The sequence below is a fragment of the Vicugna pacos genome, chromosome 8 (assembly GCF_048564905.1).
Source record: "Vicugna pacos chromosome 8, VicPac4, whole genome shotgun sequence".
NCBI classification, from domain to species: domain Eukaryota; kingdom Metazoa; phylum Chordata; class Mammalia; order Artiodactyla; family Camelidae; genus Vicugna; species Vicugna pacos.
The window spans coordinates 44,337,023-44,360,940 of NC_132994.1; the positions used below are offsets into that span (position 1 = coordinate 44,337,023).

The 23,918-nt window shown below is 36.0% G+C and overlaps 1 protein-coding gene across 1 annotated transcript in view; it reads right to left on the bottom strand.

Moving 5' to 3' along the window:
- Positions 1 to 6,957: 6,957 nt before the first annotated feature.
- The window catches only part of TRDN (triadin), a gene marked incomplete at its 5' end in the record, with an annotated part of 362,619 nt that continues 345,658 nt past the window's right edge, over positions 6,958 to 23,918 (bottom strand). The window contains 3 exons of the mRNA XM_072965935.1: positions 6,958 to 7,097; positions 10,072 to 10,110; positions 11,812 to 11,850. Of these exons, the coding sequence (XP_072822036.1) occupies positions 6,958 to 7,097; positions 10,072 to 10,110; positions 11,812 to 11,850 (218 nt within the window). The remainder of the gene's footprint in view (positions 7,098 to 10,071; positions 10,111 to 11,811; positions 11,851 to 23,918) is intronic.

Consider the following 23,918-nt stretch of genomic DNA (forward strand, 5'->3'; position numbering starts at 1 on the left):
TCCACACATACATGATTAAATAATTTTTTAAAAAGTTACAAAACCAGTTCTATGTGGAAAAGATAATCTTCTCAACAAATGATAGACTAACTAACATTCATACTAAAAAATAAACTATGACTCATACCTTGCAGCATATACAAAAATTCATTCAAAATGAATCAGAGACTTAGATGTAAAAGTTGAAACTATAAAATTTGTAGAAGAAAACATAGTCAAATATCTTTATGACTTTGGGTAAAGCAATGTTTTTTTGGATATTACTGCAAATGCACTATACATAAAAGACAGTATTGACAAATTGAACATCTGCTCTTTGAAAGGCACTGTCAAAAGAATGAAAAGACAAGATCCAGACAAAAGGAAAATGTTTGAAAAACACTTTTACAGTAAAGGACTTGAATCTAGAACGTATACAGAACACTCAAAAATCACATAAGGAAACAATCCAGTTTTTAAAAGTATAATGTATTTGAATATATACTTCATCAAAAAATAGATGAATGACAAACATATGAGAAGGTATTCAATGTCTTTAATTACTAGAGAAATTCAAATTAAAAGTACAATGAGATACAACTACATGCCTTTTAGAATGGCTAACCATTTTTAAAAGGAAAAAAATCATGATAATACTAATTTCGCAAATGATCGATAAATTTGAGTCACAGGATTGACCCATAAAGGAAAATATTTTCTTCTGTAGATTATAAAGGATAAAGAAATACTGTTAACATGTAAAGTTTAACCCTCTTTCTTTGATGCTAATCACACTAAAAATCTTCGGTCACACACAGTAAAATCAGTATGAAAACATCAATTTAAAAGAGCACTTCTTTTCCAAATGATGACATAACCTTTGCTGACTGGGAATGAGTTTCACTGGAACTTGAAGTTTCATCACAAGCGGATTTTTGGACAGCATGGCTATCATCCTCACACTCTTTGTCTACTGCAAAACACTGCTTGACTGAGGGCTATTTAAGATTATTTAAGATTATTTAAGAAAAATGTACAATTTGTGGCCAATAGAGAAATACTACAGGGGTCATTCTCTTAAAGTTTAAAGAACATATAATTTAGCTTATTTAGCAGAAGGGAACATTAAATTTAAAAGAAGAAACTACAGAAATTTTAGAAAGCAGTGGACATCTTAAACAACGCATAAGTAGTTTTAATAACAAATTTGATAAAACATAGCAAATCTTTAATCATACTCATGTCATTAAATTATTACTATGGAAAATAAGATTAGGTAGATCACCAAATTTTCATTTTGCTAACTATGTACTATCCAAAATCACATCATAGTCATCAGTTTTGCTTGGAACAAACTTGTGGTCTTGGGAAAGTCAACAAACTGCTCTGAACTTTAGTTATCCTGTTTGTCAAGTTACTTGTTTATCTCTTTAAGCTCAAAATTTCTATAATCACAATATTTTTCTCTAGGCATTTAAAGCTATTCATAATTACTTTCCTGTTTTTAAAATCAATATAATTTTATAAGTAAGAAAAACATGATAAGCAAGTTTCTTAGATATTCTTTTTCTTTTTTTTTTTTACAATTTAATGTAACCAATCATTTCTGATTTCATTTATATGAAGGTGAAAACAGTTAATACACTTATTTGATGATAAAGTTAGGATAATGGTTATCCAGGGGATATTAGCTGGGTGAGGCATGAATGAGGCTTCTGCAGTGCTGTTAATGTTCCGTATCTTGACCGAAGTGATGGTTTCATAGATGCTTCTAGCTCCCCACTCAAGATGTGTGCATGAGTTATGTCTATCTACCTACATCTGTCAATATAAATAGGGAAGCTCCATATGTACTAGTATAAACATATAAAGATACATTAAGTGAAGAAGTAAGGTACAGAACAATGCTTATGATCTGTAATGTTTGTGCAAGAAAAGTAACAACATGAGAACATGTATTTGTTCACATTTAGATTTTAATAGGATGATATACAGGAATCTGTAAATGTGATCAGCTGTAGGAAGTAAAGGAGTGGATCAGGAACTGAAGCAACAAGGATGGGGTAAGATGACACTTTCCATGTATTACCTTTAGTACCGTTTTGACTCTGAACAAAGTTAATACATTCCCAGTTTTAAAAATACTTTTCCATACTCAGGTATTTCAAAGATGAAAATAATTACATTATTTATTTGCCACAGTGGTTTCTCAAAATTGCTGGACTTCAGAATCGCCTTGTCTTTTCTATAAAATATTGCCTCCTTTGTAAAGAGTGCACCTTCCATTCATATAATCCCAATTCTGTCTATGATGGTGTCAAATACATACAAATATACAAATAATTTGCCATTGAGTTCTTAGTATGAGAGACTGTTTCCCTAAGCCAAGACATATGTTAAATTTTTTAAGATGCAGCAGTATTTATTTTGACACTGCCTTCACTAACTTACATTGCTGAAACACTTTCAGACCTTCTAACAGATGTTCAATTCTACGGTAGTGTCTGGGGTATGTGAGTCACCTCAGCTAACCACTGAGAGCACCACTTTTCCACAGATATCTTACAAGTTCTATGGGTTCTCATTCTGTGGCTTGAAGGATATTCTGCTGTCACTGATTTGTAGCAACTCTATGAAAATGATACAAAGCAGTGGCTTTTTTTAAAAGCAAAATTATTTTTGCCAGTGGTGATTTTCCCAATTTTGTGCTTGGCTCATTCAGGTCTGGCTTTCATTTGCTTCTTTGGCTCATGCCACATAGCGGCACTAGGTCTCCAGTTCAGAGCATAGCTGGACCACTGAAAAACAGAACCAGAGGGAACTGGAAAGGTCTTGACAACAACATCACTGTACAAGGTACTTTCCCATAACTCTCCTCAGTAAGGATGAATGTCCTTATGCCGTAGGAACATTTATTTTTATTTAGAGATGAAGAACTGAGGGACAAAGGAGATGAATGACCACAAATACTCTTGGAATTAGAATCTGACCTGGGGTGTGAGGACGCTTCGACCACGGGGCTCTCCAGCACAGCACACTTGTCCTGAAAACACATCTGGCCTGGCAACTCTACTCAGAGATACAGAGTACACTCCTGAACTCTTCTTAAGTTGTTTAAGAAAACTGGCTGTAGTACGAGGGAAAAAGTAAAACAGCACTCAAGGCCTGATGCAAGCTGTTAGTTCTTGATAAAAGTTCAACATGGGCGTTGACACAAGAATCGTGATCTTGGAGAGGACACACGGCCTGGAGCTGAACAGAGCCGTGTGAGAAGCCATGGGTTTCCTTCTTTGCTATTACTCTGTTAACGTGCTGCTTCTGGAATTGGTATGACTCTTACACATGAATATGCACTAATTCACGTCATCATTTATTCTGAGCTTTCCTTTAGCGTCTAAACATTTTGGTAAGCATGTGTTTTCCTTGGTTATTTTGTTAACTTGCATTGATGGATGAGTTGTGATGAGTTTAAAGAGAGTTGTTTTCTGTTTTCTTTTTATTTGGGGCAAATATTTGGGGTCATTCAGTGACTTACGATATTTTTTACAGTCAAATAGTGTGGGGGAAATAAAGCTGTTTATTTTTATTCACAAAGGAAAGCATCCACAGAAATTTCTAAATGTTTTATGGATGCATATGATTAATGAGGGGAAAAGGTACAGGGTAGCAGTGCACAGGCTTGAAAGGAGCAGAGCAAACTATGTTCTCAGGAGGCCAGTTCCTGGAAAGTTGTGCTGACTTTCCATGTCTTAATGAGCGTGTAAATCACAGAGGCAGCTCACGGCGGTGGAGATGTTATATGGAGTCACACGGGGTGGGGGATATGCAGTGGATTAGAAAACAAAAGATTCCAGTTCTCAGTCTAGTTCTGTTACTAGCTAGCAGTGTGACCCTTTGGCATGTCACGTAACATCTCCGAGATTCAGTTTCTTTCTCTCTAAAGCAAGTGAACGAAATTCGCTCTTAAGATTCTTTCCGGCTGTCATGTAGTCTTTCCATATAGGATTTCATTTCTAATACTGATTGTAATTCAAAAAATGAATTTTGAGATGCTGGATAAATTAGCCAATACTTGTAATAACATCCTGATACCTAGGTAAGGGCATTTGTGATCCAGCAGACTAAGGTTCTAGGCCTGGCTTTGACACAATTGGTGACTTTGGGTAAATTTATGCCTTTCTCTAGGGAATAAATTCATTTTCTGTAGGCACTGGTTGGGCTAGATGATCCCTGAGTTTTCTATCAGTAGTAATATCGGTTATGCTCTTCACCTTTTTCCAGTAAAATAACTCAGAGAAATAATCTGAGCCCCTCAATACAATTTTAGTTTCCAAAATATTTCCATGAGAAGTTTTGACAGGGATATACCAGAAAAGAACAATATACTGGCATTTTTCATGGGAATTATTCAAAAAAAATCTTGCCCCATTTCAATGATGATTCATTAGGCTTTATGAAAACTAAACATAAATTAAAAATCTCAGGTAAGTAGTTATTTTCTATAGACCGTCATCTATTAAGAGGAGATAAAGTGTGGGGGAAAGTCAAGGGTTCGGGTGGCTAGCTCACACCAACTGGACAAAATGAAGAACTAAAACAATTATTAAATACTTACATGCTCATGACCAATAGGACATGAATTGTGACTGAATACTATTAAAGACAAAGACTTTTAACCAACCATTTATCTTTTCATTTTAAGATGTAAAGCACAAACATGAAAGGGCTAGAAATACTTTATTTGATGGAACCGTACGAACAGATGAGAGTTCAGTTAACATTTCTCATGTGCTGTTATCATTGTAACTTTAAGCAGGTAACTTTAGCAATTATTATCAATATTGTTTACATCATAATTGGTTTGTCTAATTCTAATCACAATAAACTGTCATTTTTTTAATCAGATAGTTTTCATGAGAGTGAAAGAAACAGTAACACAACGGAGGAAAGCACTCAGGCAAAAGTTGTGCCACATCCAAAAGTACTATTTCAGAAAGTAATTTTGATGTCATATTTGTATTAAGATGTTTTATCAGTCTCCACAGTACGCCTGTGAAGCATCAAGTTGTTTGTCTTGAAATTGCTACTCTACATATAGGGACAGAAGCACAGTGTGCTTAGCAAATTTTCCAAGGCCACATATTGTGTCAGGATGGCACTGGGAATAGAATTTCTCTCTACTTTTCTTACACAGTCCAGTGCCTAACACAGTGCCCTAGAAAGAATAAATGCTCAATAAATAGTCATTGAATGAAAAGAATTAATGGATAAACCATTCTTTTCTATGAAATTGAAAAAAGCTATCATATCCTCTCTATTCCTTCAGTAATTAAGTTGGACGTGCTGGAGGAACAGCTGAGTAATAACTGCCTGCCCACAAACTCTCATTGCTACATGAAGGGGCTTTGCAAGATGGTACCATCTGGTCAGAACTGAAGTTATACACTTTCAGGCCCCACCATAAGGAGTGTCATTAATCTTGGCTCATTGTACCATTGGCTCTTGTGGTGTGAGTTAGGCCCACCAGCCTGTGGCCAAGACTAAATTTTTACGAAAGTCACTGAAAATCCATTATTAATAATGCACATATTATGGATGCCCTAGCCCAATGACATTTTAGTAAAACGGTGTTCTGTATCTTGGACGTAAAGAACTTAGTTGCAGTCCTTGAAAATAAATCACTTGGCTAGTGTTGGCTCTGGCAATTCAGACTTTGCAAAAGATACTTACAAAGCCAGAAAGAATAACTCAATTTATTTCCTGAGTTAATGTGTCATAAGTTGAATTGCAACTGTAAACATGATAAAGGTCACAGTGACATGACTTTTAGAGTTGATAGAAAAATGTGGTAGAAAAAAACACAAGTGTTTATATCACTGGGAGACAAAAGGATGGTAAAACTAATAGTCATTCCCAGTGATGCATCGTCAAGTAAGTGAGATTGTCATCCATTTCATTGGCGCTGGTAACCAATTAACTAAAAAATACAAGTAAGACGTCTTATGAAGCACTTATGGTTAAAATGCATTCCTTCCACTTTGATGACATTCATATTTTTCCATTTTGAGAAATAAAACCTGTTTACCTCCTCAGAATGATCCTATTAAAGTGAAACGAAAATACTTTTGTATCTGTCACCCAAATTAAGTGATTGATCTAAAATTTCACCCAGGTGACATTTTCATTAGGGCTCAGTCTGGAGAAATCTGAAAATTCTACATCTCATTTGCTTACATTTAAACAAATGATTCACCAGACTTGCCTAATTGGATGGTGTATTTCCACTGGAGCGAATGTCCTCATCGTAATTCAAGACAAATCTTAGAAGATTCATCAAACATTTCTACTCCATTGTGTCATGTCTAAAAAGTTCAGAGATATTTTGAGCTCTAAAAGAGCATCACAAAGAACTTGATAATATTCTTTGGTGCAACTGTTACCCATTTTCAGAGCATAGTCACAACTAAAATAGAGATAGGCAGAAATAAAATTAAACCATTAAACACTAACTTATTGGGTAAACTGAGTTTAGATACCCACATGGTGCAAAACAGCAGCTTTTATATAAGCTTCTATACCCTTTAAACTTAAAGCATAGTCTATATTTTCACTTAAAAATAAATATCTAACTGAAGCCAGGAATTTCAGTTTGTAGTTGTGTCAATTATGTTTAAAAGACTATTATTAAGTAAACTTTAAATTCGTTTGCGAACAACTCTACAGTGAGTGGAAATAGAAAAATATAAGCTCTCACACCCAGCAACAAACAAATGACAGATTCTTGACTGCCAGACTCTTCATCTTGTCTGCTTGTCATTCAATCCCCTTGCCTGCCCTTTCTCTCTACACCAGGCAGAAGAGTAAAATATTTTAAAATAAATTCCCCATACTATATGATTTCAATTGCCTGTGCCACTGTGGACAAACAGAGGATCCTATTTTCAAAGTTAAAGCCCTTGAAGGGTCATGCACGTGTATCTACGGTCTTTGTTGTTTCTGTCCTGGAGAACTTGGCTGGCCAGAGCTCTCTCCAGGGCTGTGTGCAGGAGTGACAGGAAACTGAAATCCGTAGCCATTGTATCCATCCAAGTAGACACATTGGAAGAAACTGATGGGGCCTAAGGAGTAGAGCATGAATGTTATCAGGAACAGAGGTAAAGCACAGCGAGGCAAGTACAGCACGATGCGCGTGGACATGGGTTCGCAGTCAGGGACCTCGACAATGACCAGCAAGTTTCTCATGTGTAAAATCAAGACCAAAACAAAACCCTCGTAGAAATGCTGTGGAAATTAAGTAAGTTAATATATGTGAATCACTTGAAATCCTTCTTGGCACATAATAAGCCCTTAATAAAATGCTAATAAAAAAAGCCTGGCATAGAAAGTCGAAGTGCTTAGTTTCTAGGAGTCTACTAATGTACACAGTCTTCAGAAAAGCTGTTATGTAAGAACAGGTTTCAAAACAGGAGTTTGTCAATATACAAAGTAACTGAAGTGTGTGTGTGTGTGTGTGTGTGTGTGTGTGTGTGTGTGTGTGTGTCTGTGTCTGTGTGTTTATAACTCCACAGAGAACTTTGCGGTTTCTGAAGTCCTGCCATTTACTCTGGAGGCAAGCACTGTCCCGAGCTGGCTCAGGTGCTCTTTAGGGCAGCATCTCCAGGTAGCAGCTCTGTGGTCGGAGCAGACAGCAGCCCAGGAAAGGAGTTACAGCCTAGAGAGGCAGTGTGCACGCTGGATACAGCAAGAGCTCTGGGCCCAGGAAGCCGGGACTCCCAGGGGGCAGCTCTGTTAAGCGATGGCGAGCTGAGCCCCTCCACACAATTCTGGGCCCTGACTGACTCTTCAGTGTCATCCGTTCTACCCGTTTGTGTTCTGTCAACCAACCACAGACTTTTGCAGATGGCAGGAAGAGAATGACAATTGCAGCTAGTGGTACGTGGAATAGGAAACTGGCCAAATCCATATGAGCCCAAGGGTTCAGGAGGTAGCATAAAGCAAAGTGTGGGTAGAGGAAGCTGAGGGAAGCGACAAGGGGTCATTCTGCTTTGATCAGCTGTGGTGTCAGCTGACTTTAATCACTGGGTTCTCAGTGATGAAAGGAGTTCAGAGAAATCTGGAATTTAGTTCTTCTCTATCTCATCCAGAATTATTTTCCATTTTGTCCTAGCCTCAAACAGAGTCAATAACACAAGCTGCCCCCAACCTCCAAGGTTGTAGGAACTTGAGGGGTGGACAGGCAATAAAGAAGGGCCTGCCTTAAGGGAGAATGGCCACACCAGCACCGAAAGGAGAACAGCCCGCCAACGGCAGGCTGCCTTCCAGCTGAACCCTCTCAGATGCGGGTGCTGTTCTGACACGTTTATTTCATTCACGTTGGATAGGTTATCAATGAAAATATCATTATAGCTGCAAATGTTAAAGTTATACAAAAGGCTCATGAATATCTTACTATAAACTACAGAATTGCTTTATAGTAAGACGAAAATAGAAAATATTGTTTAGCTACAGTAAGTCCCCCAGATGAATTTAAAGTATTTGATATTTTTTACTAAAAAATTGCATTGTTTAACTTATTTACTTATTATTTTTTAATTGAAGTATCATCAGTTTACAATGCAGCATCAATTTCAGCATGCAGTATGATGTTTCAGACATACCTGTATGTACCCATATTCCTTTTCATATTCTTTTTCATTATAGGTTACTACAAGATATTGAATATTGTTCCCTGTGCTATACAGTGGAAACTTTTTGTTCATCTATTTTATATATAATGGTTAGTCTTATGTACTTGTTTTTAATTAAACTTTTATTTTGAGATAATTGTAGAGCCACATGCAATAGTAAGAAAGAATGCAGAAAGAGCCAATATATCCTTCACCTAGTTTTCCCCAGTGGTGACATCTATGCAAAACTATACTATGATATCCTAACCAGAAAATTGGCATTACTATAATCCAGCTATCTTGTTACATTTTAATATTTATGAAATAAGAGATGTCAACTATTGTGTGATATAGCCACAAATTGTTATAAGTAGGTTAACAATTGGGAAAGCATTGCTATATAAAGCAGAAATCCATGCTCAGGTTGACTGTGGATTTTGCAACAATATGTAAAAGTACTGTTAAGACTGCTTATTTCCCTGTATTTCATACAATGCGATTATAAGAAGGGTTATAATGAGCATCTAAACGGGGACTACTGTGCTTAGAACATAGTAGGCACTTAATATTTGTTCAATTAATCAAGTATTACTACTGAATAGGAAGCATTCACTATTGTAGAGGGCATTTTTGTAATTTCCTTCAGAAATAAGTTTAAGAAACACTTCAGAACCCAGAGAACCTTACTGACATCATTTCCTCAGATAAGTGTCTATTCTTTACTTTAAGAGCATTATGTGGAGCAAACTTCTCTTACACCCATTTCAAAAATTGCTTCCTTTAGTCTGTCCAGCAATGACTTTTATGCATATGTGAATCCAAGAGGTATTGCTTTACCATCTGAAAAAAAGAAGTCTAATTTGGAAGTACTGGAATAATGAGAATCTTGGACACTGGATTTTATAACCGCATATGAATATTGATTTCATTCTAAAATCAATGATCCCAAAGATTGAATACTAAGAGCCTGCCATATATTGAGAAAAATCAAAAAGAACTTTCAATCTTTGAAGTGAGTTTCTAAGCAATTGAATTGCTGAGACCTATTTCTACATTTTTTTCTTTCTGATATAAAAAAATTTCAGCAGATCACTTCAGTTTTCTTTTTATAAAGCAGACAGTAACACATATTTAAGCACAGATTCTGTGAGAGTGGTCAGGATCAGAGCTGGGTAGAATGGTTTACAATAAATGTCACTTCAGTCATTACTTTGTAATTCTTCCAAATATGTGCCTTTATTCCTGACACAAAAAGTGAAGGACTTCTCTTTGAAATATAAGTGACCTACTTTAATGTTCTTCATGTCTGTGCTAAAAGTCTTTTTCTTCTAATACTGGTCTTCTTGAAAGAGTCTAAAGCTTCAATTTATATGTAGCATTTTTAATACAGAATGCCTTAGTTTTAATCTTTTTTCCAAAAACTTACTTTTTTGCTTCTTTGTGGAAGGCACGTCTTCAGCTTCTTCTAGTGGATAAAAAGTATGAAGGTAAATAACTTGTACATTCACAGCTGTTATACAAACAGGTAGGGAACTGAAAATGTCTTAAAAAGGTGCACAATGTGAAAGAAACAGGAGCTATTTGACCTACTTATAATATGTTCTAGCTAGGTTCATATTCAGATTCTGTTCAGTCTTTCACTAAATTTTAATAGGTAAAAGCGAATAATTGAAGAGGAGGCAATGAAAGAAAAGAATGGGAAATGCTACAGGCAATTATTCAGCTAGAAACTGGTCCTGATGTGTTGGATGTTAATGGAGGGCTAGCTGACACCCACTCATTTCTTAGAAGAGGTCTTTGATGCTCAGTTATAATATGGTAAGGATGGAATCTAGCTACAAAACAAACATTTTAGTCAAAATAACTTTAAATTTGTGAGGGACATAACCCTTATAAGAACCCCTTTCCCTAGGTTAGAAGTTCTTTACCAGTGCCCATAGATGAACTTTCACAGGGTTTGCTGTAAACTCTGAAATGTTAAGATGTAAGTATATGTATGTATGTGAGAGAGTGTGTGTGTGTGTGTGTGTGTGTGTGTTCCACCTAAAGCTAGGTTTTAGATTTCATCAGATTCTAAATGAGTTCAAGAATTTTCCTTCTCAAAGTGTACTCTATGGATCAGTAATTTCAGCATCACTCGGGAGACATATAAACCTGGTTCTTGGTCCCCCAACCCTGACTTATTTCATTTTAGCAAAATTGCCAAACGATTTGTGTATAAAATAGTTTGAGAAGCTATCGTCTAGAAGTAAGCAACAAATTAAGAGTTACTGTTCTTAATAATTCACCAAAAAAAAAAACCTATAAGTTTAGTATTCAAAAAATACCTTAAGGCAAGTGTAAATCGTTTCGTAAGAATCAGGAACCTATTCTCGGGTGTCTTTTCTCAGAGCACTATTTTCCACACTGTTAATTAATTCCAGGCACTGCCACAGAACTTATATTTTGATGACAAGAACGTCTTCTAGGCAAACTCTCATTGTCCACAGGCAAGTTTAGAAGTAGAACAGAAAATATCTGTCATATAACAAGCCAAACTAGGAAGCCAAGACACCCTTCAGGGAAAAATGCATTAAATTAAATTAGCTGAAAACATTACAATACAGATGAAGAAATTTAGTCCTGGAAATACTTGCCTAAGATCATGTATCTGGTTGTAGTGAATTTTTCTGAGGTTTGAGGCCGGCCTGCCTGCCTTCCTTCCTTCCTTCCTTCCTTCCTTCCTTCCTTCCTTCCCTCCCTCCTTCCTTCTTTTCTCTATGCTATTGCTGCTAGTATATGTGAGTTATCTCAATTTTTCCTATTAAACATACATCAATTTCATATTTAAACATTTATATGGTCCTCCTGCCGTCAAATAACATCGCTGTAGTCCTTGGTGAAATGACAATTTTGAAATTTTACTCTTGTAAGCAGATTGGCCAATAAATGCACTTAATAATTGCTTGTAACTAAATCAGTGTCCAATTATTGCCTTCAAATATGGATATATATACTTTTTTCCAAATAATATACAAAAGCTGTTTATTTTAAAAAATAAGCCTACCATCAAAACTTTGCCTAGGTAAAGCTGAGAACTAAATCAAGAGTAGTTAAATAAAACAGACAAATGAAATATTACAGCCTTAAGAGAAAACTCACAGTGAACTGAAGATAACAAGCTTACCTTTAGCTGTCTTTGAAGCTGGTACATCTTCAGAATCTCCTAGAGAGTAAAGACAAGACATATCAATTCATGATCTAGTTCCCAGATTTCCCAAGGAGGAAATATATTGTATTTAAAAGTCTTTAAGAGATAGAGGATCTCCTAATCTCTAAACTCAGCATCTAGTTTCTCTACAAACAAGAGCTTTCTGACAAATAAGGCAACTGCTCTGATTTGGATAGAGGGTGGGGAGGAGACAGATTCTGTGCTGGGACTGTGGTCAGCAGGCCAGCAGAGGCTGGCTTAGGGTGAGGAGGGCCTTCCGTGACCCTCCCAAACATGCTTCTCCTCCTCTGACTCCTAAAATTGCTTCCCCAAACCACAGTCACTTTTGGAATTTAGGGAATTTGAGATAAATAAATTCATACACACGTAGTAGATCAAGAGGATTGGCCCACCCACATATTTTATTAGCTGACTGACTTCTGACAATTGTAAATACAATTGAAAGACATTGTGGTTGCCAAGGGGGCAGGGGGTGGGGAGGGACGGACTGGGAGTTCAAAATTTGTAGATACTGACAGGCATATGCAGAATAGATAAACAAGATTATACTGTATAGCACAGGGAAATATATACAAGCTCTTATGGCAGCTCACAATGAAAAAAAATGTGACAATGAATATATGTATGTTCATGAATAACTGAAAAACTGCTCTACACTGGAATTTGACACAACATTGTAAAATGGCTATAACTCAATAAAAATAATTTTTTAAAAAGTGAAAATAAAAGAAAAAAAAAGAAAGACATTGAAGGTTGAACGGAAGTTCGGATACATAAACGATGACTCAAGGTGCAGTGTGTATATTGTTTGTCTTTTGTGCACTCTACTTAAAAGGTACACAGTGGAATAATGGGGCAGTAATTTTAAGTCAGAGATAATTCAAACACAATATAATTAAATGATCTTTAAATTTTTATATCAACTTTTTAGCACTGGTAACGATCAGAAAGAGGGTCCGTTTTGTATTAATTATTCAGATTTTCCATATCAGCTGTTCATAAATAAATAGAAAAGGGATAAAATAGGTCAGTATGCAAATTTTCTCTAACAGGAAAGAAATGTGACCTTTAGGAGGAGATGTTATGTAAAAGAACAAAATGGGAAAAAGAAACAAAATAACTAGCATTTTAATGGTGAATTATTAAAGTTCCAACCTGATTAGTTTTAAAAATATTTATACAGTTTTAACTCAATTAAATACTGGATTAAGTGACCATGTTCTTAAACTGCCCCATCAACAGCTATAAATAAAGGAAAGGTATAAATGATTACATGCTATTTTGAAGTAACTTAATATCTAATTTTAAAAAATAATTTCAGAGTTCTTAGAATCAAATAATAAATATATTTAATTGTGTAGTAAAGATCTGCTAATTTCCATGTAGGATGTTTACAGAACTAAAATGATGCAAAGTCCCTGTATGCCAGGAATAGACTTTTTATTTTTGTAGATAATAGCCACTTAAAACCAAGGCACCTATTCTCTGGATTTATTTGTTACTCCCGGGGAAATAAACACGGATGAAATAAAAACCTTAGCTTCTCTTCCCCAAATTCTGTGTTCTGACCCAGAGTGAACTAGCTACAGGTGATACAAGCTGGTGAGAATGTCAGTTGCTCAGGCTAACCAGGAGAACAGAGGAACGAGGTAAAGTGCAGACCTAGGGCAGTTGCTGCAGAAATGCAATCTCTGTAGAAGCAACTTAACAGTAACAGAAATTTATTGAACTCGAGATAATTTTGTAATTGTCACTGTTCAGAATACAAAAAAAAAAATAGGAGTCAGGCACTACAGTTGATTTTCTCTTGAACCTTCTGGCTTGATTGAGCAAGTGATGGTTTGGATAAATTACTTGACTCTGAATAGGTACAGTCATTATTATAAAATAAGTATCAAACTATGCCAAGGGAATTTTAAGGAGTGACTTGCTTTTATGAGAAGGATAGTCAGAGGAAAATGTTTTATATAGGAAGTCTAATTTGAAATGGGCTGTGTAATTTTGAGGGAATTTTGACTAAAAGAGATGGCAAGTTTAAAGAGAAGACAGCCATATGAATAAAGACTAGATCCAGCAAAGGACAGAGGCTATGAGAGGAGCACAGAGAATGCTGAGGAGGGCAGGAGAACCACACCTGGAAAGGTTGGATTAGATTATCATGGGGAAGATCTTCGTAGGTCAGGCAGAGTTGTCTCTACTTAATGTCCCGGCAAGTGAAGGTTGTTCAAGAGAGAAATAGTAGTTTAGATGTGCTTAGTAAGAATAATAAGACTAGAACATGAGAGAATGGATTCAAAGAAATTAGGAATGCATTTTAATAGTCAACATAGAAACCATGATTTCTTCAATTAGGAGTCACTGAAGGAGTTGAACATAAAGGCAGCTTTGCAAGTAGAATTGAATAGAACTGAGTACATGTGAATGCAAGAGATTAAGACAACGAGGGATAACATCACGCATTATTTGAGTTTGGAGAAGATAGTGGTACCATTTCCAGCAATGAGGAAAACCTGAGAGGCACTCAGTAGCCAGGGATCATGAAGTTTACTTTTTTATGAGTTCAGTTGCGGTGTTGACTCATCCTGAAATTGCAAATGTTTAACAGGAAGCAAGACAGAAGGCAAGATGTCTGGAAAACTTTAGAAGTGATATGCATTGAGTTAAAGGACAAAACCGGGAGAGCTGAGACATCACTTTTAATGATGGCACTAAGTTAGTACTTCTTAGCACTTACCACCTGATGGGTCTTATGAAGTCATTTCACATATGTTAGCATATTCAGTCCTGATGACACCACTATAAGGTGGGTGTTCTTATTTTAAATCTCCTTTATCAATGGAGCAGAGAGGGGTTAAGTGCTGCCCAAGGTCATAAAAACGAGTGAGTGGCAGGGCTAGAGCATGAATCCCAATCTGGGATCAGAGCCACTTGAATGAGGACTTATATTTATTTCAAAAAGAGCACACCTGCAATGTGCCAGCCAGTTCTGAGCACAAGGAGTAACACATTCCCCTTCTTCAGCAAACCTGTGAGGAGGGTACTATTACTATTCCCATTTTACAGAAGGGATCATTGAAGCCTGGGAAGTTAAGGTCCCAGAGCCAGGAAGTGGGGAAATCAGGATTCTGACACAGGCATTCAGCTCGAGGCTGTGTTAACCACGATGCCGTTTTACTGCTAAAGAATGGCCTCCTAAACTCAGTAACCTCTGCTCTAACCTACGTGCTCTATTGCCTACCAAGTGTTTGCCAGCAGGCAGGCCTGGACAGACTTGAGTTCTGCACGAGCCACGCACTTGTGCAGAGCAGAGATGAAACAGAGTTCCTCTAAGTGTGCTCCTCTGCTCTTCCAACAGTCTGTTCTCCTTCAGGGGGATGAATAGAAGAGTTACCTAATTGTCTTTGGAAATGGTAATGACAATGCAAGAGGAAAGTGTAAAATCTGTTCTATTAATCAAATCACTATAAGAAATTCAGCAATCATGTTCCAAACAATGAAAACTAGAAATATACTGTCTTGACCTTCAAACTGTAGACCCCATCCTGTACTTACATAGAAACTTGGATTCCAAAGGAATGTAAGTACCAGTGTATCCTCCCATCCAAAGCAGACACGTCCACCATAATAGAGTCACTGAGCAGACAGGAGTTCTTGTCTGCGCGGCTCCCATTTTGATATTTTAAACACGTTGATGTTAAAGTCTGGCTTTTGTACAACTCTTTGTACTCACTGAATTGGAGCTACTGACACATGGGTTCTTTAAGAGCTATTAGTTTATGAAAACAATAAACGATCATGATAGAGAGGCCGAGGTATTGTATTTTTAAGTGGTGTTTGTATCTTTTCATTAACCGAGAATTTATCCTTTTTCCAATTTCACAATCTGCCTCATTTCACATAAGTGCCAATTCCAACACCTAAATGTGTGTGTGTGTGTGTGTGTGTGTGTGTTATTTTGTGATCAAGTAGAATGTACTGAAAAAAATACAACCCAGTTCTTTCTGTCCTTTGCCTGAAAGTTGTTGCTGAGCTTCAAGCCTGATTTCCAGCCGTGGATCAAAAAGAGAAAGCAAGATGGGATTTCAGAAAGGTTCAGGTGGTATGTCTTTGTCTGCATGGAGACCAACAATGCTGAATGCATCACAGAGGTTGAGAATGGGGGAGAAGTGAGAGAAGGCAGCTAAGCTTTGCAATTTGGAAGTCTGGGTTGAGCCATTAGAGCACTATTTCAGGAAAGTGTCAGGGTTAATATTCAGACTGCATGGGGTTAAATCCTGAAGAGGTGACAAAGAATTGGTGGGAAACTTAGTTCAGAAGTGTGGTTGTACAGACTCGTAGGCAGAAAAAACAAACTTATGGTTACTGGGGAGGAAAGGTAGTGGGAAGGAATAAATTGGGAGATGTGCAGATACACACTGCTATATATAAAACAGATAAACAACAGGTTTCTTCGGTATAGCACAGGGAATGATATTCAATATTTTGTAGTAAGCTATAATGAAAAAGAATATGAAAACAAATATATGTATGTTCATGTATGACTGAAACATCATGCTGTACACCAGAAATTGACATAACATTGTAAACTGACTATACTTCAATAAAAAAATAGTGTGGTTGTAGACTTTAAAAAATGGAAAGATATTCCATGCTCTTGGATTGGAAGAATCAATATTGTTAAAATGGTCACACTGCCCAAGGCAATCTACAGATTTAATGCAATCCCTATCCAATTACCCAAGACATATTTCACAGAACTAGAACAAATCATAATAAAATTTATATGGAACCATCAAAGACCTAGAATTGCTAAAGCATTACTGAAGAGAAAGAAAGAGGCTGAAGGAATAACTCTCCCAGACTTCAGACAATACTATAGAGCTACAGTCATCAAGACAGCATGGTATTGGTACCAAAACAGACATATGGACCAATGGAACAGAATAGAGAGCCCAGAAATGAGCCCACAAACCTTTGGTCAACTAATCTTCGACAAAGGAGGCAAGAATATACAATGGAATAAAGACAGTCTCTTCAGCAAATGGTGTTGGGAAAACTGGACAGCAGCATGTAAAACAATGAAGCTAGAACACACCCTTACACCATATACAAAAATCAACTCAAAATGGATTAAAGACTTAAACATAAGACAAGATACAATAAACCTCCTAGAGGAAAACATAGGCAAAACATTATCTGACATACATTTCAAAAATTTTCTCCTAGAAGAAATAAAAGCAAGAATAAACAAATGGGACCTAATGAAACTTACAAGCTTCTGCAGAGCAAAGGAAACCAGAAATAAAACAAGAAGAAAACCTACGGAATGGGAGAAAATTTTTGCAAGTGAAACCGACAAAGGCTTGATCTCCAAAATATATAAGCAGCTCATACGACTCAATAAGAAAAAAATAAACAACCCAATCCAAAAATGGGCAGAAGACCTAAACAAGCAATTCTCCAAGGAAGACATACAAATGATCAAAAAGCACATGAAAAAATGCTCAATATCACTAATTATCAGAGAAATGCAAATCAAAACTACAATGAGGTATCACCTCACACCAGTCAGAATGGCCGTCATTCAAAAATCCAAAAATGACAAATGCTGGAGAGGCTGTGGAGAAAGGGAAACCCTCCTACACTGCTGGTGGGAATGCAGTTTGGTGCAGCCACTATGGAAAACAGTGTGGAGATTCCTCAAAAGACTAGGAATAGACGTACCATATGACCAGGAATCCCACTCCTGGGCTTGTATCCAGAAGGAAATCTACTTCAGGATGACACCTGCACCCCAATGTTCATAGCAGCACTATTTACAATAGCCAAAACATGGAAACAGCCTAAATGTCCATCAACAGGTGACTGGATAAAGAAGAAGTGGTATATTTATACAATGGAATACTACTCAGCCATAAAAACCGACAACATAACGCCATTTGCAGCAACATGGATGCTCCTGGAGAATGTCATTCTAAGTGAAGTAAGCCAGAAAGAGAAAGAAAAATACCATATGAGATCGCTCATATATGGAATCTAAAGACTCATGGACAGAGAATACAGACTTGTGGTTACCATGGGGGTAGAGGGTGGGAAGGAATAGACTGGGATTTCAAAATTGTAGAATAGATAAACAAAATTACACTGTATAGCACAGGGAAATATGCACAAAATATTATGATAAATCACAGAGAAAAAAATGTGACAATGAGTGTGTATATGTCCATGAATGACTGAAAAATTGTGCTGAACACTGGAATTTGACACAACATTGTAAAATGATTATAAATCAATAAACAATGTTAAAAAATTTAAAAAAATAGTGTGGTTGTAAATGAAAGCAGAACAAAAGCACAAGAGCTTCAGGAACAGAAAGGGTCAGGGACATTTCATTCTATACAAGGGAATTGTCTGAAGATGTTTGTGAGCAGAGGGAAGAGGATCTCTCAGAATGAGAACTGAAGATGAGGGACTGAGGGAGCAAGAATCAGAGAAGGCAAGAAAGGATGCGGTCAAGGAGGAGTATGGAGTGATAAATGTTGGGAGGGTAGTTGTGGGTGAAAAGAAAAGAAAAGGTGAAAAGAGATTGCAATTTGGAGAGAAGGACAATTTTAAAGAATCAGCATTGACGGCACAGAGCGTTAAATTTATTTTTCTTATTTTTACGGAGAATAGTTTCCTGCATAGTGCCCAGTCTGCTCTGCATACTCTTAGCAAACAGGATAAATAAGTAAAATCTATCTAAATAATGCATGTGTGTGTACCAGCAGTTACTGCATGTTTATTTCTACTAGAAGTCTATTCTGATTTGTGCAGTTTCAAGAAATACTCATAGGTAAACATCTGGGCTCCTTAGGTACAGACACAAAAGTCACTTAGCATGGATTTTTGTATTCTTCACTCTTCTTGTTCCATCTAATTCACTGCATCACCTTGTGTCTGCAGAAATATTGAAGGCTACAAATTATTTCCTCAACTGATTTGCTAGATTATGTATAAATAACTTGATGTAACATTATATTCTAAGAGTTTATTTTTTTAAAGAATCTTTGTTAGTTCAGGGCAACGGTTGACAGCCAGTTTATTTTAGCTATCAGGTGTAAAAGGCTCTTCTATACATGCTATTATTTAAAATAGTCACGAGTTTTAAAGAAAATTAACCGCTCCACTGAGCAATATCCACAGATTCTTGGAATTGACCGCAGGGAGTAAAAAAGTATGCAGAGACAGTTCACATTTGGAATTTTGCACACAGTGAAGCCAAGGGTATTCAGTAAACGTATGCAATCCTTTCTGAGTGTCTGTCCTGTCACTCTAAGGATAAAACACGACTGTCTTGAGGGCAATGTCAGAACACTTTAACATCATCAGTAAATGAATGAGGCCACATGGCTGGTACCCAAAAACTAGTAATAAACAGTGACAAAGATTTCACCGAATATGCCTTATCCACAGACTTTCTCCGGGGTCTAGCAGAAGGAGTGATCAGAGCGGGTGAGCATAGCAGCTAGCACCTATTCAGAAGGTTTTGGCCATTTTTTTTTCCTCCTAGTACAAAATCTCCATGAATTTAATCATCCATGTTGTAAAAATGTAGGATTGTTTTAAATCTACCCGACAATAAGTGAGAAGTTCTTTATTATTATTATTATTTTTGATCTCATTGTTTTATCCGTTTTGACACAAAAGCGTATAAGCAAAACTTGTCTCTAACTAGGGAAGTAACTCTTTATCATCATTATCACCATCATCCTCCTCCTCACAGGCAGCAATTAATGATCACTCGCTATGCACTGATCATTTATGTACTCTACTGGTTTATCTTACTTAATCTGCCCAAAATTTTGATGAAGTAACATTATTATCATTAATCACATTTAAAAAATAAGGCTTCTAAGCACAAAGATGTTAAGCAGTTTATTTTAAGTCATAATCGGACCCAGTCCATCTGAAGCCAATTTCTATGACCAGCCTCTACCCTCTGACGATTGTACTGCTACCATGAATTTGGTGCTGATTTGTTTTTCCTGTTTCCTTGTTTTTATTGAAGTATAGTTAATTTATGTTGTGCAGCATAATGATTCAGTTATTTATATATCATTTTTCATATTCTTTTAAATTATAGGTTAGTGCATGCGATTGAATACAGTTCCCTGTGCTATAAGCAGAACCTTGTTGTTTGGTGCTAATTTGTTTTTAATGGAAACTACACCGATGTTAGTATCTATCAACATTCCATCCCAGTAAATGATCTCCAACAAGAAAAAAGTCAGTCATTTTAACCTGAATTAAGCTTTCATCTATATTCTACAAGAAGGCATGTTGTCTTTTTTTTGAAAGTTTGTTTCTATATGTATTAACTGAGAATGACTTTGTTTCAAAGATTAAATTTAGGATTCCATGATGAAGAACTATCTAAAATGTTAATAGATTTAGTTTTATATGGTTGCCTGGAACTAAGATATCAGGTACTTTACTTTTTAACTTAGAAAAGTAAAGCATGAACCTTGGTTAAAACAAGATTTGTGGGTGACATTAAAAACAACTATTAGACTGCAATACTTATAATACAGACAACAAGGACAACTACAAAATCACACCTTTCATTTGCAGCGCTGGGCTCAGAGGAGGTGAAGGAAACCTCCAAACAGAACCCTCCCTTCTGCCCCAGGAACGGGTTAAAAAACCCGGCCGATATATGAAAAGTAAGGTCATCCTGAGGACAAGGGATCATATTAAAACTGAAACTCAAAAATTAGGTGTGCAAAGAGCAAAGTGGGGGTGCAGGAGCTGAGATCCCTTGTCATGTCTGGGACGGTGGGATGAAAAGAGAACTGTCCCAGGGGATTCTGAGATGCTAGAAGCAACACAGTATTTAAATCTCCTCCAAATCCCCCCATAAAAACAGATAGAAATATTAGCAGTAATAGAAAAGCCATGAACAATATGTATTACAAAATGAAGTGATCGCTAAAACACATGTGGATGGGGACAGTTGAAGAGTCAAAAACCTACCAGGTATTAGTGTTTGTAGAAGAGGAAGCAATGGAGATTCTGAGAGACCCCAAAATAGGGAACCCCACATGGCCAATAGATATTTTCTGAAAAGGGAGGCAGAATGACTTGAGATCATCAGCTGAAGCTGGGAGGGACTTTGCCCAGTCCATTGGCAGGTGAGCATAAAGGGTTCATCAGGAGGGCTGAGGGCTGATGCCATCAGGTGCCCTATGACCTCGGGGACCTGATGAGCCAGTGCTGACTTCCAGGACAGGGCCTCTCAAGTGGCAAGAAACTGCTAAGAGTGGAACAAAAGCTGAGCAGGATGGGGACAACAGAGACAAAGAAAGAAAAGTTCAGATAAAATTGAGGGAAAGAAAAAATATGAACTCATAATTAAAGTTCCAAACATGGAAAAGAAAAGGCCAGGATGAGTGAAAATCTGAAGAAACAACAAACAACAAATTTATATTACAAAGGACTTCAAATATTAAAATTTCCATATTCAAAATTTAATATATGAAATGTTTTAATAAATAAAATATAAATTTATAAATAAGGATGAGCAACAGATTATGAGAATAACCAATAAGATTGGGAAAATGACTATTATAACAAAAATATAAATTATAAAAATCTCACTAGATGAGTGAAAATAATATAAGGCTCAAGAAATAATTAGTGAATGTATGCTAAAATCGATCAAATTACACTAAATATGGCATGGAGACACCAGGAGATGAAAAATGTGAAAGAGTTATTAAGAAGATTATACATACCTAACAAATTCCTAATTAGAAGAAGGAAAAAAATGAAGAGATAATATTTGAAGAAATAGTAGCCACAAATCCCTCAAATTGTTAAAAGAAAAAATATAAAGAGATATGTCCTGAAAGCATTTCACAATAAAAAGCTCTTATTCCAATAAAGCATAGAGAAACTGTAGTAGAGCAAAGGCAAAGAGAAAACATTTAAAGAAGCCAGAAAGAAAAGACAGATCACATAGGAAGGGATGGCAATTCAACTATAAACACAGAAGTCCCCCACCTCAGTGGAAGAAAGAAAAACAAGAATGAGGAATAATATATTGAAAATGCTCAAAGAGCACAGCTGGTGACCTAGATATGTGCCTAGAAGAAGGCTTTTGGGAATGAGGATGATTTAAAGACATTGTTGTATAAATAAAAACTGAGAATATTTTCCACCAATGGGTTTTGCTCAAGGCACTTCTAACGATGCCACTGCTGGAAGAAGTATGATGTCAAAACAAAGTCAGAGATGCAAACGAAATGGTAAGTAATGACATTGGTAACATGTGGATAAAGACATACACATTGACTGAAAAAATAATACTGATTAAAGCTGGCATTCAGAGTTTTTAAAAAAAGTTAGAAACAAAAATACTGAACAAATTAGCCTATATATCAGTATTCCAAGGGTAACGAAAGTAATAGAAATAGTATTATTTCAGTAATAGTAATAGAAATAGAAACAGCACTATTTTCAGACCAGTTGAGGCTAAAAAAAGGATAATAAAAATATTTAAAAGAGAAAAGCTCTCAATTTGTACAAGACAATAAATAATATAAACAAGCATTGAGAGAGTATGAGAAATGTTGAACAAAAAGTAAAATGGTAATAACTAAACCTAAGATGTGAAGAATACAACAAATGTAAGTTGTCTAAATTCATCAAATTAAAAGTAAAGGTCACTGTACTGGATGCAGTACAAAAATAAAATTGGAATAATTATAATATCAGACAAGATGCTAATAAGTAAAAATCTCACTATTCACAATCAGATAAAAATGTTATAAGGGATTTAAAAGCTGACATCAGAAGAAGATGTCAAAGTTATGTTTCTCCACTGAATCATCTCATGAAATGTTCTTACTATATCACCCCTTTTAAAATACTCATTTTGATGGGCAAGCCAACCTAACTTTACTTAAATGTTGACTACTAGGAAATAAGATCAAAAGAACTATGGATTTCTATAAAATCTCTTTCCTTGAAAACCCAACAGCCATTGCTATAAACATATTATCAATGTCTCAGCTATGTCAAGAGTCTTGAGACTCTTCTAGGTACAAGCCTTCCCTTGGCACCATTTACTTTTTAATAATGTATTCTCTCATCCTTTGTTTCACTTCATATTTTGCCTTTGGGCAAGTTCCTGGGGAATGATATTATAGGAATTTCAGAGTTTTCTTTCCAAAGAAAAAACATTACAAAGATTTAAACTATCAATATCAGTAAGAAATGGTTACACTATTTAAAGTTCAAGAATGTGAATATTTATTTTGCTTTTAATTTTTAAGGTAATAAGTCTTAAATATTATAATACAGTCTAAGAGATGTCTTCCTCCAAACCAAGTAAAAAGCTAATTATTTGTTATTTTTACTGTATCGGCAAAGAAAAAAAGATACAGAATGAAAATTAAGTGACTATTTAGAAATTAATAAACTATGTCCTTTGAAAAAGTAAACCCACAAACAAACATTGATTAAACCATAATCATCTGTGAAACACAGAAAATTTGATTTTGCAATATTATTTTCTTTGATGTAATAGAGAAATGTTCATGCATTGCTGATTCTTTTTTATCCCTATAATAAAACCCTAGATATTAGAGAATCCAGTCCCCTGGGATAGTTTCAAGACTCTCAATCAGAGCGAGTCACAAGAATTCAGAAAGAGATACCTATCCTCTCTTTTGCATCAGTCTTTTTCCAAATAGTAACAATATCTACCAATCCTACCAAAAAAAATCTGGGAATGAATTATGGTCTCTGTGCATCCAGCATCAAACCAGAAAACATGACCTCAGAGATGGAGAACCTGGTCCTGCTCAGAAGACAAGTGATACAGGCATTAGGGTAGAGGATGTGGTTGGAAAGAAGCAATAGGCTCAAAGTTGGAGGTATTTTGTGAACATTCTTTAGTGAAAGACAAATAAATAACTGAAAATAAATTAGAAGTCTGACAAAAAACCCAGCATGTACATAATGTTGAAAAAGATTTCAGAAAAAAATACAATGATTCCTTAGTTTAAATTATCTTT